Source organism: Pelmatolapia mariae, linkage group LG2, assembly GCF_036321145.2.
Source record: "Pelmatolapia mariae isolate MD_Pm_ZW linkage group LG2, Pm_UMD_F_2, whole genome shotgun sequence".
NCBI lineage: Eukaryota > Metazoa > Chordata > Actinopteri > Cichliformes > Cichlidae > Pelmatolapia > Pelmatolapia mariae.
The window spans coordinates 7103656-7119188 of record NC_086228.1 but is presented as its reverse complement, the minus strand read 5'-3'; the positions used below and the strand labels follow the sequence as shown (position 1 = coordinate 7119188).

The 15533-nt window shown below is 44.7% G+C and overlaps 1 protein-coding gene across 1 annotated transcript; it reads left to right on the top strand.

Moving 5' to 3' along the window:
* The first annotated feature begins 7921 nt into the window (after window positions 1-7921).
* egr1 (early growth response 1) lies at window positions 7922-12070 on the top strand. Its single transcript, XM_063492162.1, has 2 exons — window positions 7922-8647; window positions 9477-12070. Exons 1-2 carry the CDS (start codon window positions 8437-8439, stop codon window positions 10808-10810), a joined length of 1545 nt encoding a protein of 514 aa, XP_063348232.1. The 5' UTR covers window positions 7922-8436; the 3' UTR covers window positions 10811-12070.
* The last annotated feature ends 3463 nt before the right edge of the window (window positions 12071-15533 follow it).

Sequence of the window (15533 nt, the reverse complement as noted above, 5' to 3'; positions counted from 1 at the left end):
TGTATTATCTCTTCTGCCAAAAAGAGCGGCAGTAAGAAAACTCCAACTCCTTTGCCTCATCATCTGTCGTTAGTTGAGAGTCTCTTGGTGACAGACAGGCAGGCACTGTGACACCCAGCCCTGGTAATAGAAGGCAATTATAAGCCCTGGCAAGAGCTGTGGCAATGGGGAAAACTTTTATACAGCCCCCCTCCTGGGGCGCTGACATGCAGACACACTGAAATTAATTGCTACAAAACATCAGACGAGCTTGACGCACACATGCGCGTAGTCAAACTCCTGGAAAGGAGAAGGATGAAACAATGCACATCATGCAACGTTACACTGATGCGCGTGAGGAGGAAGAAGAAGAAAGGGAAAGCAGCAAAGAGAAGCAGTGAAAAAACAAGTAGATCCCTTCCAACAAATCATGTTTTCATCTAAATAAAGAAGCCAAAGACAATAGACTCGGGTACCTTGGAGACCAGGAGGACTATTTCTCCATGGCAACCAGTGTAGTGTGTGACAATGCCGCAGTGCGAGGGTTTGAACTGCTAAAGCTGTCTGGGAATGCAGAGATAGATGGGGGAGAGAGAAACTCAGAGAGTGAGACCCACGGAGGGCTGTCGGTGTGCTCGTAATGAGAACACACACTGTCACAATCCCACTGCGAGAAAAATGGAAGTTCATGACTTTCCAGCTCACGTTATTTTCTTTTCTTTGACTCTTTAAGTCAATACAAAGACAACTCCTGTTCCTAACTAAATTATGACACTAAGCCTGTTTATGTTTCCGACAGTGCAAATCCAAATATATTCATAAGTAAACATTTCTCTGGTGTTGCTATGGAGTTGTTCCCTTGTTAGAAAAAAAAGAAAGAAAGGCAGCACCATGTGGCCCTCGTACAAGATTTATTTTAATTGTGTGGTGTATTGTGGCCAGGAGAATGTCAGACTATATGCTGGGTGTGTGCTGTCGACACACTTGTGGATACATGTAGTCGTGTCAGCCCTTGGACACGATCACGCCTGTGTAAACGAGGTTGCGTTCGATGTGCCACGTGCGTTTGTGTGTTCGGATTGCAGGACAAATAACGGAGCGTGTTTGTCTTTGTCGCAGTTCTTGTGGCAATAAAACTATTTCAAACTTTTCACTTCCTGTTTGATCGCTCCTCTTTATACACGTGTTAAAAGCCCAGGTTCAGTGGAGGTCCATTGTTCCATGATATTGTGGGTAAGTTTTTTTGTTTTGTTTTGTTTTTAAGATCTGGAGTTCAGCGTCAGGCTACTGGATGTTTTCTTTCCAGACTGTGCACCGCTGCAAGTTTCAACAGCGTCCTCACCCATTTCTCCTTGTCAGCATCGCCCGACAACCATCAACATGCAATCTCCTTTGTGTGTCTTTAGTTTTATTTGCAGTGCGCTTTATAGAAATTCATTACACTGTCTGCCGCCAGCGTAGGCAGAAAAATATTCCCTCGGCTCGGCTGAACTCTCACCCTCCTTTAATGTAAACACGGCTCACTAGTCACGTTTCTCCCATTAAGGTAAATGCTTGCATTATGTATGAATCTAGTCTCCTTAATCCAGTTGCGCCATTAACCCGCACCGCCAGTCTTTTTCAAGGCCTTTCGTAAAGAGAAGTGGAGACAACTCTGACCCTCTTAATTTGTAATGGATAATTTAAAGCACTAGTGTAAATTAAATTACCGGTAATTACGTATCACATAAGATGTGTTCTTCTCCGGCTGCAGCGGGGTTTGAGTTTACAAGATGTGCTGTTGAATCTTCAGTCTAAGTGACCCAAAGTGACATTTGGCCCTCGAGCATAGACTCCTGAAAAAAACCATTGTCCCGTAAGCCAAAAGCTTCTGACAGATATTCATTTATTCATTCGCCCCTCTTTCTATTTTCTCGTTTGTTTTTCTCTGCAACGGCCGCTGCAGTTATTGTTGTTTGTCGTCTTGTCTGTCTGCCTCGTCAGCCGTCATGCCTGTTGACACACGGCACTCTGAGTTAAATGATTATTGTGTGATTGCAAAGGGTTGCGGGGCTTTCTGATGGAGACCTGTCTCCCCAGCCCTGTAGGCTATCCCACATCGGCAGTCTCCAGCTGGGGATAGATGGGAGGGGGGAGGGAGGGCTGGGGTTAAGGTGGGAAGGGGGAGGGAGAGGGGCTTTACCTGAATCAGCCTGTCGTGCCTGCCCTCGGGCTCACCTGTCAACAACCCACTAACAGTCGCTTTCACTCTCTGTCGCTTTCTGGCTCTTCTTTTCCATCACTTCCTCTGCTTCTGTATCTCTCTTCACTCATTTATCTCCCTGCCTCTCACCCTCTCCACTCATTCACTTCACTTCTGCTCCGACACAAAAAACAAATAACTCTCACCTGAGCGGATGTGTCTGCGTCTCCCTCACTCTCTCTCTTTCTCTCTCAGACTGTCATTTTCACTTCACAGCAAGTTATTGGAAACAGCTTTGGCCATCGGACTCAAGGAGACTATTTGTCTTGGCAACTTCTGATCTGACTCAAAAACTCAAATAAACTCTGGAGAACAGCTTAAAGGTTTGTGTGTGTGTGTATGCTTTAACTGTCTGCGTGACACTGGGTTTAGAGAGGTCATCCTTTGAGAGACGGGTGTGATTTCAGGGTAAGTTTACCAAATTTTCAGTAGCTCAGGCGATGTGTTTTTAGCTCTTGGTTCCGGAAAGGAGAACATAAAAACCAAACCGTCTCCCCTTTCTTGCCATTCTCTCAATAAATGTGAAGGTCCAAGAAGTGAGCGGGATGACGGTGTGGCCGTCTGACGCAATATTAAACCCACGCTGCATAAAGCGTCTCCTCCACAGAAACAGATGTGGCCAGGCAGAGCCCTGTCAGACTGCGGACTAAAGCAAAGTTTAGACTCCTGACAAAAAGCCGAAGACTTTTAGCGGAATGAAAACGACTCTGTTTTCTGTCTGCTGTGAGTACGTGTGCCACGAGTCACGCCCAAACATCTTCACTAAAGAAAACAAATCAGTTGCTTTTCAGTCTGGACGCTGAGGCCACATCTTTCTGCCTCCTTCACTCCCCGTCTCTTCCTGTCTGTCTCTCTGCCCATGTGAATACGTCAGCACTGTGAGCAGCACTTCCAGCCAGCTCAGTTAATCAGCCAGAATGAGGAGTTTTAACCCAGTGTGTGATGTAAACTTGAAATAAATTTGGTTTCTGCCTGGTTTCTTTCTCTGCAAACTGCATGACATAAAGCGACTGAAGAGGATGGGTACATTTTAAACGTATTAACAAGCAAAAATGAATAAAGGTTTCTCCATTTTTTTAAAAATAGAGTGCATGGTAAAAAGTGCACTGTTAAAAAAATTAACTTTGAAATCATATGTATTTACTTAATTTCCAACACTGGAAAGGAAAAAGAAATGTTGCCAGCAGGTATTTGCAGACTAGATGCTAACCTCAGCAACTACCTTCAGTTGTTATCTCAGGTACAGTTTGTGCTAAGGTTATTTGGATCAGATCTCACAACAGTCAATAACAGCACAACAGGTGCCTTTTTTCAATTCAATATCACTTTGAATAGATTGAAAAGTCGTTAATTATTATTTTTTTGATCAGAAAAACTAACGTACACAAGCTTCTCGAGTCTATAACGTTTCATCAAAAAGAACCTCTTCACTGTGGATGATGAATACTGAGCTGACCTGGTTTTTTGTATGCATCGGTCCTGTCAGCATGCTGGGGTCACCTACGGATTATGGCACAAGAAAGCGTTTTGTAGCAACCTTTAAATGTTACCCGTTGCTGTGAATGCTGCACAGTGTGGGGAAGCCCCGACTTTTAGTGTGCTGCCGGTGACTCATCCGGAGCTGAAAGGTCAGGGGTCAGCTCTTTTGTCATAAGCATCAAACAAACAAGCTGGGTCCTCTGTGAGTCACACACAACCTCTGGGGCACATGACAGGGTTGGGAGGGGGGGGTGTCTGTGTGATGTTTTTGGTAATTGTCGCTCTGTCACCTTCCACCTTCACGAGGCAGCAGCAGACGGATATGAAGATGGAGCAGCTATTGGATGCCGCAGCTCTCTTTCTCCGTGATACACCACAGCCATTCCTGCTCCACAGCCTGCGGGGTAATATGACAAGGAGGGATGCTTGCACTGACTGAGAGAGTGAGCAGATTGTTTTTCAAACATCACTGGGGCCTAAAGCTTTAGTAGGTCAGCTCCCATAGTAAAAGAAAACTTGTGATCTTAAAGTCTCGCCGCTAAACACAGAGCCTGCCTTCCACACTGGCATTCCTGAAATCCTCTCAAAAGGGGGGGGGATAACTGCACCAGAGTAGCAACAGGTGGTGTGCTGTAATTTTCTGCATTGTATTGTCATGGGCTGTGTTAGATTTCAGTAAGCGAGCCAAGGTTTATGATGACTGGAGCACAGAGTGACGGTGTCAAGTATTTAAACAGACACACGTTGCTGGATGTCTTCCCCAAAAGGCAAAAGGCAGTTTCCAGAATCCCATTAGATCCACTTGGCTTGTCACGCATGTCAATTAGTCCAAATTCTCTCTACATGTTAAAAAAAAAAAAAGGTCAGGGAGGCATACTCTTGTTGATGTCACTTTAAAAAAAACTTTGAGAGAAAAATGACATTTATCAAATAGCCTCCTATCATGTTCTCAGCTTCTCTCCCCATCACTGTGTGACTATGGGCTAATATTCAGCCTGTCACTCTGCCCGAGACGATCAGGCCTCCGCTCTTCTCCCATTTAATTATCAACTCTGGCTGTGTATATAACACATCCAGGCCACATCTAATTTTTATCATAATAAAAAATCGCCCCCCTTCTCACACACACACACACACACACACACTTTCCCACATGCTCGAATAAAACTATGAAACTATGATCCTGTGCTCCAAAATAACCAGGACCCGCTTTTTTCCCTCTCTGTGTCATTACACTACCCCTCCCACCCTCGTGTCTCCTCTGCCAGATTGTGTAACATCTAGGCTTCAGTAGCTGTCATCACCCACCTTCTAATCCTGGTCCGCCCATCAGGGGAGCACACCTGTATGCTAATGGGGAGGGTTTGCACCACGGCTCGGTGTGGGCAGCCCAGGAGGTGAGGCGATGTGACGGAGGAGTGGGAGTGTCTGCCTCCCTGGCTGCCCTGTCTACCTGACTGACTGCCTGGCACTGGGTTCTGAAAAATGCCAACACAAAGCTTGATATTTGCTCCCACATAGATACCGTGGGTGAGAGGATTTTCTTTCATTTTCTATTTTTCTATCCTCCTTCCCACCTTCTTCATCTCTTTTTCTCCACCTGCCTGGGATTCTTTCAGTTTCACATATTTACTTATTGCGCTCACCTCTCTGTCATTCCATTGTTCCAACTCCTCTTCATGGATGCTCTTTCTATTGTTTTTTGGCACATCTACCTACTTCCTCGTGTTTTCCTTGTAAATTGGGGCATGGTTAAATATTAACCATTGCTCGTGCAGGATATGCTTATGTGTGTGTGGGAGAACAGGGGCGTGACTGTTGCGTGTAATGTTAGTTATCTTTTTTTTCCTCATAGGTCACCGGAGTTTGATCAGGTGAGGATTCCTCCAACTGGTTTGTGTGGGCAGTTGTTTTGAACTTACCGATGAGAAGAAACCGCTGACCTACATACACAAATATGCAAAAGTACACACAGATCCTGAGCATCTACACACGTAGACTAATTCTCCTTCTCCTGCCCTTACAGCATCTGGCTTCCACCCCCTCCATGCATCAGCGTGAAGAGAGGCCCAAACAACCACTGTGAACTGTTTATCATCTTTATTACTTTATTACTTTTCTGAGAGTTTTCCCTAACCTGATTTTATTACATTGTCATCAGATGATGAGTTCTCTCATCTGCTGCTCTCTGCTCTTTTCTTCTTTGCTTTTCCACAAATTTATCGACCTTGGTAGCTGATGCATGACAGCGGTGGTGGATGCAGACAGGAGTTTAGATTTGGTATCATCACCTTGCCACGTTTAAAATCATTTTGTGTAACTCACCATCATTGTAGGCTGTCTCCTGGTCTTTTATCGTCAAAGTAACAGGCCCATGGAGGAGGAGAATTCTTGTGGCTGAAAAGCAGAATGTAAATCCAAATGTTAACTGTGTGTGTGCACGGTGACAGGCTAGCATTTTTTTCTACGCATTGCCACATACCTTCAGAATTTATTAGATTTATACGTACAGTATCTGGATGAATAAACAGAATTACACATTCTCCAGCTGCGCCGTCTACTCCAGGCATATTTGGATTTTGTAAAGGAGCCTCTGCTCCAGATCATCCATAATATATGACAGAATTTTGCTATCACTCTAATAGGGGTAAACAGAGACATTTGCTAGAGGCTGAATGGAAAATGCCTGCAAGGGGATGCAATCCAGCAAAGACCAAACGCCAGTTGTGCGTACCTGAATGATTATTTTGCTACCACATCAATCGATCCATCGATCTATGTCAGTTTTTTCAATCAGTCCGATTGTGATAGCATGCTTGTGACAGCGGCATCTGGATGGGGCAGTTTAAACTTGGTTCAAAGGCCTTTTATTCACTAAACCCTGAATGTAAATCAAATTATATTCACCGGCAGCATCTTTTCTCTCCCTCCCTCTCCTTCTCTTGGACCACCTCAAAGTTTCCTGCCCACGATATTTCCCAATAAGGTTGCTCACATATAGATCCAGTCAGCAGCAAGGGAAACACATCGATTTCCCGTCAGCTTCCACCGAGGAGCGCAGGAGCCCCAGCCGAAGCTGGAGCAGCCGGGGTAACATCGGTATCCCGCAGGCGTCCTGGCAGCTGTGCACAATGTTGTTAACGCGGCCCATTAGGCCGCTGAGTGGCAGAGAGATTCCCTGAATATTGAGCAGGGGACACCCCTCAATTAGATAGATCGCCCCGTACCTCGTCAGCATCCGCACCTATCTGTCCTCATTAATCAATGACACCGGCGAAAGAGATGGAAAGTTAATTTAGGAGAAGTTTGCTGCCATCCAGCAGTTTGCAGCCTCCTAATTCTCAGACCGCTGCTTGAGAATTGTCCTCACTTATATATATATATATATATATATATATATATATATATATATATATATATATATATATATATATATATATATATATATATAAGCAGAGGTTTTAGAGAAACGCTCGTCCATGCAACTCGTAAATATCAGTAGTTGTTGAAAAAAAGGGCGTTAAAGTTGTGCGTGAGCTGGTGTTGCAGTTGGGTTTTGCGTGTTTTGGACCCAAATTGTTGTACAAGTTGTTGGGATTGCGTTTAAAACGCGCTCGTCGTGTTTTTGGCTTGCTCTGTGCGTCTGTTTAAACACTAACTCGGTCCACGCAGCGCAGTTCGTCTGTTTCACAGAGTGGTTACAGGCGAACCGCGAGTTAAGCTGCGCTTTTAAACACAGGACCGTAATTCTGTCGCTGACATTAGTTATTGTGAGCGTTGGACATGATTTGCACTCCATTCTCTCATTCGCTGCCAAACAGCGATCGGCTTTGCCAAAGGAAGCTCCAAATAAGGACAGGGGAAATGGAAACCCACCGGAATAGGTCCTTATGTAGTCACGACCTTATAAGGCACGGCGGAGCAGGGCTTTCCGGCAGCAGCGCTGCCTGCTGCACAGATGGGAAATCCAAATCAAATCTATGGGACGACCGGGAGAGAGCAAGAATAATGCTGCTGTCTATGAAGATACATTGATTCGGGACAGAGGAGAGCGGCGTTGTCTTCACAATTTACTGTTAGAGCTTAATATAAAGTCTCTCCTCTCTGTTTCCCCCCCCAGGCCAGCGTCATGTGTCCTCCACTGCAGTGCCTAAATATGGGCTTCCTCTGCTCCAAATATGGACATCTACGTCACAAAGCACGTATAAAAGGAGCGGGGAAACCTCTCGGCTCATAGACAGCCCTGAGAGCCCACAAGAGCAACTGTTAGAGCCGAGATAGAGAGACAAACAAATAGATCTCACTGACAGAAAAATCACATTAAAAAGTAAAACGTCAACTCAAAACAACATCAATCCAAAAAGGTAAAAAGCCTGAATTGGAGAAGTAATTTATTACAAAAAGTCGAAATTAATCAACAGATTAATTTTGATGAATCTTAGGGAATGAGTATAAAGGAGACGTTTGATTTTTTCCGAAAAGACAAGTGGATCTTTACTCACCTCTAAGAGAAACACGGACAACGACAGGACCACGGGAGAGCAAGAGTCACGGACTAAAGGCAGAAAAGCTGCATCTTCCTCGGCATCAGAAGAAGTGTGCAGCGCTCCCTGAACGGGGCTAAGTGATTCCTTCCACCTGCGAGGCACCGCTCTGCTAACGTGCGCCCAGCCTCCACGCACTCAACACCAGCCACCAGCGCAGTCTCAGCCCTGCAGCTTCAGCACCAGCAGAGGATGGCTGCAGCCAAGACTGAGATGATTCTCCCAGCCCTGCAGAACTCCGAGCCCCTGAGGTTCTCTCACTCCCCCATGGATAGCTACCCTAAGCTGGAGGAGGTGATGATGCTCAGCTCTGCAGGGACCCCCTTCCTCTCTGCGTCTGCACCAGAAGGTGCCGGTTTTGGCTCCGGGGAGCCAGGAGACCAGTATGACCACCTCGCTGGAGGTAAGATCTGGAGATATTTTTTTCTATTGCTTCTGGTTGTTTATGCTGCATTTAAAACCGAATTAAACATTCAATCGCATCTGTAGAGCTATAATGAACCAAGAAAGAGTTGACAGAAACAGCTATGCAACTTACAAAAATATTATTTATGTTTGCTGTTTATTGCTATTTCACTAGATTAAACAGTCATGCTTGATTTATGTTGACATTTAAGATTTTTAGTTATAAGTCTGCTGCATGTAGTTTTGCAGTATTCCCCTTTAGCTCACTGAACACTATTGTTTAATATTATAATTCTGTTAAAACTAAATACAGAGAAATAAAAACACCTTACTTAACACTAATTTATTGATAGCTCTATATCCTTGTCAGGTCTCTAAAGACTCAGACTCTGCTCTGCCACCGCATGCTTCTCAACTCTCCTACAGCTCAATTCAAATTGCATTTCCAAAAACGGCTGAACTGCAGTTTCGATGATCAATCGCCTCTGGCTCTGTGATGGGTTTTAGGAATCCGAACGCTGTGCTTGTGTGTGTGTGTGCTCGAGCTTGTGAAAGACAGGAAGTAGGAAAATAAAAGAAAGATTGAGAGAGTTTGAGCCAATGTGTTTAGAAAGCGTGCGGCTTCTGTTGACGTTTAGATATACACAGTTCTAGGGTTGAGGGGGAAAGAGTTTAGTTTGAGGGTGTTTCTCTGTGTGGGCACCTGTCTGATCTGTGACAGGAGAGAGGGGTGACACACTGTCCACTGCTCTGGCAGGATTCCCTCTCCCTCCCTCTGGATATTGACAGTTTGATTTATGTCTTTGCTTTCTCTGTGCTCCCTGCAGATACGTTACCTGATATCCCCTTCAACTGTGAGAAGCCAGTGGTGGAGCAGACCTACCCAACCCAAAGGCTGCCCCCCATCTCCTATACAGGCAGCTTCACCCTTGAGCCCGCCACCACCTGCAGCAACAGCCTCTGGGCGGAGCCGATCTTGGGCCTGTTCTCTGGGCTGATAAGCAATGTTGCGCCCAGCTCTAGCTCTTCCTCCGCAGCCTCACAGACCATCTCATCCTCCTCCTCTTCAGTCCCATCTTCCTCTTCTTCCTCATCTTCTTCTACCTCCTCGTCCTCATCTCAGAGCTCCAGCCTCAGTTCTTCGATTCACCACAGCGAACCCAACCCAATCTATTCAGCTGCCCCAACCTACTCCAGCTCCAACTCTGATATCTTCCCAGACCAGGGCCAGGCTTTTCCCACTTCAGCTGGAACAGTGCAGTACCCACCCCCTGCTTATCCCAATAGCAAGACCTGCAGCACAAGCTTCCCTGTTCCCATGATTCCTGACTACCTCTTCCCTCAGCAGCAGGGAGAGATCAGCCTGGTCCCTCCTGACCAAAAGCCCTTCCAGAATCAGTCAAGCCAGCCCTCCCTGACTCCTCTTTCTACCATCAAGGCTTTTGCAACCCAGACTGGTTCCCAGGACTTAAAAAGTGTCTACCAGTCCCAGTTAATCAAGCCTAGCCGCATGCGCAAATACCCCACCCGGCCAAGCAAGACGCCACCCCACGAAAGGCCGTACGCTTGCCCCGTGGAGACCTGCGATCGGCGCTTTTCACGGTCTGATGAGCTGACGCGTCACATCCGCATCCACACAGGTCAGAAACCCTTCCAGTGCCGCATCTGCATGCGTAACTTCAGCCGCAGCGACCACTTGACAACGCACATCCGTACTCACACCGGCGAGAAGCCTTTTGCCTGCGAGATTTGCGGCCGCAAATTTGCCCGCAGCGACGAGAGGAAAAGACACACAAAGATCCACCTACGGCAGAAGGACAAGAAAGCAGAGAAGGTGGGAGCAGTGGTCGCAACAGCAGCCCCGGTCTCAGCAGCCTCACCTCCCTCCAGCTACCCCTCTTCCATCACTTCCTATCCTTCTCCAGTGTCTTCTTACCCCTCTCCAGTCACCTCCTGCTACTCCTCTCCCGTCCACACTTCCTACCCATCTCCATCCGTCGCCACCACCTACCCATCGGTGTCCATGTCAAGCACCTTTCAATCCCAGGTGGCCTCCTCCTTCCCCTCGTCAGTGGCATCCAACATCTACAGCTCCCCCGTCCCCACCCCGCTCCCAGACATGCAGACCACCCTTTCTCCAAGGACAATCGAGATCTGCTAAGAACGAGCAAAGACAAGAACTTTTAGTCTCTCCGTACCTCTCTTTCCTTAAGGTTTTTTGAGGGGAAAGAAATCAGCATCAAAAGGACTTTGTTTTTCCCCCTCCAAAAAGCACTTTTCTGCTCCCTGTGCAGTGTTAGGTGAATCTTGAGATTTACCTGAAAAAGACACATGTCAAGGACTGGGCAAAGACAATAGAAGATGAAAAGGGATTTTTTTCTGTCTCTAAAACAAATGCAGCACTTCAAGTGCATATGGGACTCTGGAGACAGAGAAACTGGCAAGTCTCTGTTATAGGTACACAATAACCACGAGACAAACAGATCGCCTGCAGTTGAAGTACAGAGGCATGTTCGTCCTTAGAGGCGGTCATACAGTACTAAAGACAATGAATGATATACATAAGCTATCATATATGTATATTGTACATGTGCCATGTTTCGTTTTTATCATTCTTTGGTACCACTGATGTGAACAGTTGTTTGCATATTTGCATTGTATTATTTGAAGTGAGCAGGGCCATATTTTCTACATACTTTCTCTATTATGTAGTGATGATGCTGTGATACGTTTCGACATTGTTTGAAGAAAAAAAAAACGCACTTAAGTATTCAAGCATGAGTAAGAGTGATGTTCGTTTCTGTTTGTAAATATCATCCACTGGTACTATCTCTTTCTCTCTTTCTCACATGTGACATATCGCTCAGTTATATGGAAAAACAGAGAAAAGGAAAAAAAAAAACATTTTCTTTTTTTTTTAGAAAAAAACTTAAACAAGACAAACGCTCCTGTTATTTGGTGCCTTTTGTGAAGCCTTGTTGATTGTGTGACATGGCTGAGCGCGAGAGACGATGCACAGCATCTCGCCTTAAGGGTTGAGGGACTATTTTTGTTACAGAATGTACACAGAGGGAGTGAAGGGACGAGCTCCGAGGGCACCGCTTCATTTTATCAGAATGTAAGCAAAAAAGGATAAAAATTATAAAGTCTATTTTTGTAAAACTGAAATGTAAATATCTACATCTTCAAGAGCTGGAATGTTGAAGTTACCTACTGAGTAGGCATGGGATTCTTTTGTATGTTATATACATGCAGTTCATTATTTTGTGGTTTATCTTTATTTTGTAATTGTGTTTGTTAAAACAAGTGACTGTTTCTGGCTTCTAAACACATTGAATGCGCTTAACTGCCAACGGGATATTTGGTGTACAAGATATCCTTCCAGAAATGAAATATAAATAAAAATCTGAATATATATGTATATTTGTTTTCATGTGCATTTTTGAACATTTTCACTGGTTCTTCAGGCCATCTTCGTTGCATCAAATCTCCACTCTTGATTTTGCCATGCATGATGCTCGTGCTTAAATGGTATATATTTCATCAGCTTACATGTTAATTGCCGGCAGATTATCAGTGGATTTACAGCATAGCTTTACATCACAGAAAGCTGCCCTTTAATTTAAGGGCAAATCTGCACAGCATGATCTTGTGGAAAGTCTCCATTTCAAACCCTCTTATTAATGATAACGCTAACCCATGACTCCCATGCCTATAAACACTGAAGATGAGGAATTCTTATCTAGATCCCACTTGCTCTTGAAGATACCCAGCTTATCTAAATTTCCATTTCTTTTTAGATTTTAGGATATATTGCCGGCCCTCACCGTTGACTGAACAGCCTACAAGCAATTTGATCTTTTAGCAAAAGACCAAAAAAAAGAAAAAATATTCCCGTCTGTACGATGATGGCGAAATGAGTTTTAGGTAGGGATGTCTGAAACCAGCTGTGCTTAGACATGCACGGGGTTATTTTCATGGGGTGCAGGTGAAATCCATCACAATATAATTACCTTCCTTTCCGTGGTTGGCGAGATGCTGTCACCTCGTAGTGAATGAGCTGTAACACACAATTGGGCAATATCCGTGTAGGTTAGTCTGAACTGTTGCATGGCAGCAGCTGAACAGAATGGCCCTGAAGGTTTAAATGCTGTTTCTTTGGGTTTTCAAGCAGAATATAATAACAGCTTACTCGCACCATCATTACTCATCTGCCACTGTTCCCTAGGCAAGGAACTCTTGCTACATGTTTGAGTATGGAAATAAAACAGCCCGGATTTTTTAGCCTATGTAGACACACACACTCACATGCACACACAATCCCTCCTCTCGCAGAGCTTTGGAGTAATTTTGTGTTGTGAAATGCACTAACCAAAATACTCACAAATGCAAACACAGCTAAAATAGAAAGCAGGAAAACAAGTAGAGGAGAATAATGGAGGGAAAGGGAAAATAATTAAGATAATTGGTCTCCTGATACCAAATTTCCAAATTTGGTCTCATGAGCGTGTCTGTATATCGGCGTGTGGGTATTTGTGCGTGCACAGTACGCAGGCATCTCTGTGCAATATAGACATCTTTTAACGACTCGAACTACTGTAGTTACTTCACACTGAGCGTCTGTGTGCTGCTCATGTACAAGTGTGCAAAATATGCCAAGTTACCAGCTTTTGTTCTATTCTACTGTTTTTTTAAAGCTCGGCGTCCACCACCCTCACTTCTGCTGACACTATACGTGTGTGTTAGCTGAATTATGTGTAAAATTAAAGGAGAAAAAATGCATTATAAAGTTACAATGGTCCATTTTCTTGGATATTGTCTGCACCGCTGCTACACTTTCATAAATATTTGAAAGTGCAGCAGAAAATCACACAAACACAAATCAGCATTGTGGTTGGTCTCTGTGCTGAGTTAAGACACCTTGATGTTTAAATTATGATGTTCCTCACTCAGAGCCATATCTAGCCTTTTTTTAGGCAGATCTTGAGACTCCTTGTGTGGCTTAAAATCCCAGAATCTGTCATTTCCTGTCATTGTTTACAGAATTATTTTGGTTCTTGGCTGCAAGAAAAAAAAAGCCATTCAGCAGCTTTTGCATCAAAACTTTCTCATATTACCCTGCTTTTAGGAAAGTCCTTTACTCAATGTGAAAACCACACGCGGCGCTTTTCTCTCAGTCCTTTCTCGTGTTAGGAGACAGTATTTCAACCAGTTTTGGTCAGACGGGGGAGGCTGTGCCGCGACTCTGTCACAGTCCAAAACCAAAATGCTAGAAAGAGAAACGGGCCAATATTGCTCAATGTATTAGGGAATTGTGTGTCCCATCACATCCTTTGATTCAAGGCTCTTCCTCGCATATCAAAGCTCACGCACTGGGCCTGTTCTGTTTAGGGAGGTGAGAGAGGAGTGTAAGAGGATTTGGGAGTGCAGATGCGTTGTGGCTTCACTCTGTTGTAACTCACAATGGAGCCACCTCACACCCCCAGCGGGCTTCCATTTCAAGAGCCCTGCCTTTGTTCAAAAATTTATTTGTTCTCTTATTCTTTTTGGGAACTGTGTAAAACAAAAAAGAATGAATGGCGAAGAGAACCATCCCTTCTCCCTCAGCCCTACAACCCCGTCCCACTGCCACCTTGTTGCCTCTCTCTCCCTCTCTGACTGTACCTCTCTCCCCCTCTCTGCTAGTGCATATTTTGCTGGAGATGCTAATGATCTCCCCCCGCTGTATTCTGATGCAAGGTCTGTCTACACTTTTCCCTTTCATCCACATACAAATGTGCTCTTATTGCCTCTTCGCCCTCGGGCCTTTTAAGATGCCTTTTTGAAATATGCCTTTTGATACGCACATCATTGGCCAAGTCCCTGCAGTGATTAGAGCTCTCTTTAATGTGAGCAAGTTAGAAAGTGAATGAGGGGCTCCAGGGCCGGCAGCTATCCGTTCTCCTCTACCCTCACCCCTTGACATCTGCCGGCTCGCTGGGGGGAACCCAGTGTCGGGTATGATGACCCAGACCCGTAGACCCTGCTGGCCATCGTCCATCTTTTATCTCCACTTGGAGATTAAGCACATGAGGAATGACACTGGAGGATCGCTTTTATAGATACATGGTACTGTATGCTTCGGGGCCAGATTCCTGTACTTTATCACAGGAATGTGACAGGAGGACTGCTCTCTAATGTCTTTTAAATATGCTCCATTGATCTCATGTTCAGAGCCTCACTCTGCCTCACTGGGATGGCTTTTTTTTTTTTTTTTTAAATCTTGCCAAAAGGGAATGCAGAGTCGGTCGTCAGGTGCTTTCTCCTGTTCTGCCTCTTGCACTCGACACCTGTTGTGTCTTTTTGGGGGGAGAAGTAGGTTATATTGAAACTGCTTGATTTCGAACCTCCTCACATGTACATTTCACATAGATTGCAACACTTCTACAGATATAGTATTCAGGAAATGTGCACAGGCTGAAAAGGAGTTGAGTCAAAAACTCCATAAGTTATGACACACCTGGACAAAAACGCAGTCGTTCTGTATTCAGATGTCTTCTCGGGTTGCAAATAAGGGGGGAAAAAAGACTCCAGTAAACCTGAAACAACAGATCCTCTCTGTGAATCTAAAGACACACAAGCGCATAATAGATTGTCAGAATAACACAAATCTGTTCACTGTTTCTAGGTTAAGATGTGTGGATGTGTGTGTTTGCAGTGTACCTGTTCAAACACACGAGATGTAAGAGCAGCGTAGCTTACAAGCATCTTTGAAATTATTTGCGGCACACAAAAGAGATTTTTGACGTATCACTTCCACAATAATCTACAGGTGTCCTGGCAACTTTAGCTCTACTTAATAAGCCATGCTTGTTTGAAGTACATGGCTTTGAACAGACAACAAA

Coding starts and splice junctions, on each gene's coding strand:
- egr1 (XM_063492162.1), top strand. CDS start 8,437: ATGGCTGCAGCCAAGACTGAGATGATTCTCCCAGCCCTGCAGAACTCC. Junction 8,648..9,476: donor GTATGACCACCTCGCTGGAG/GTAAGATCTGGA, acceptor TGCTCCCTGCAG/ATACGTTACCTGATATCCCC.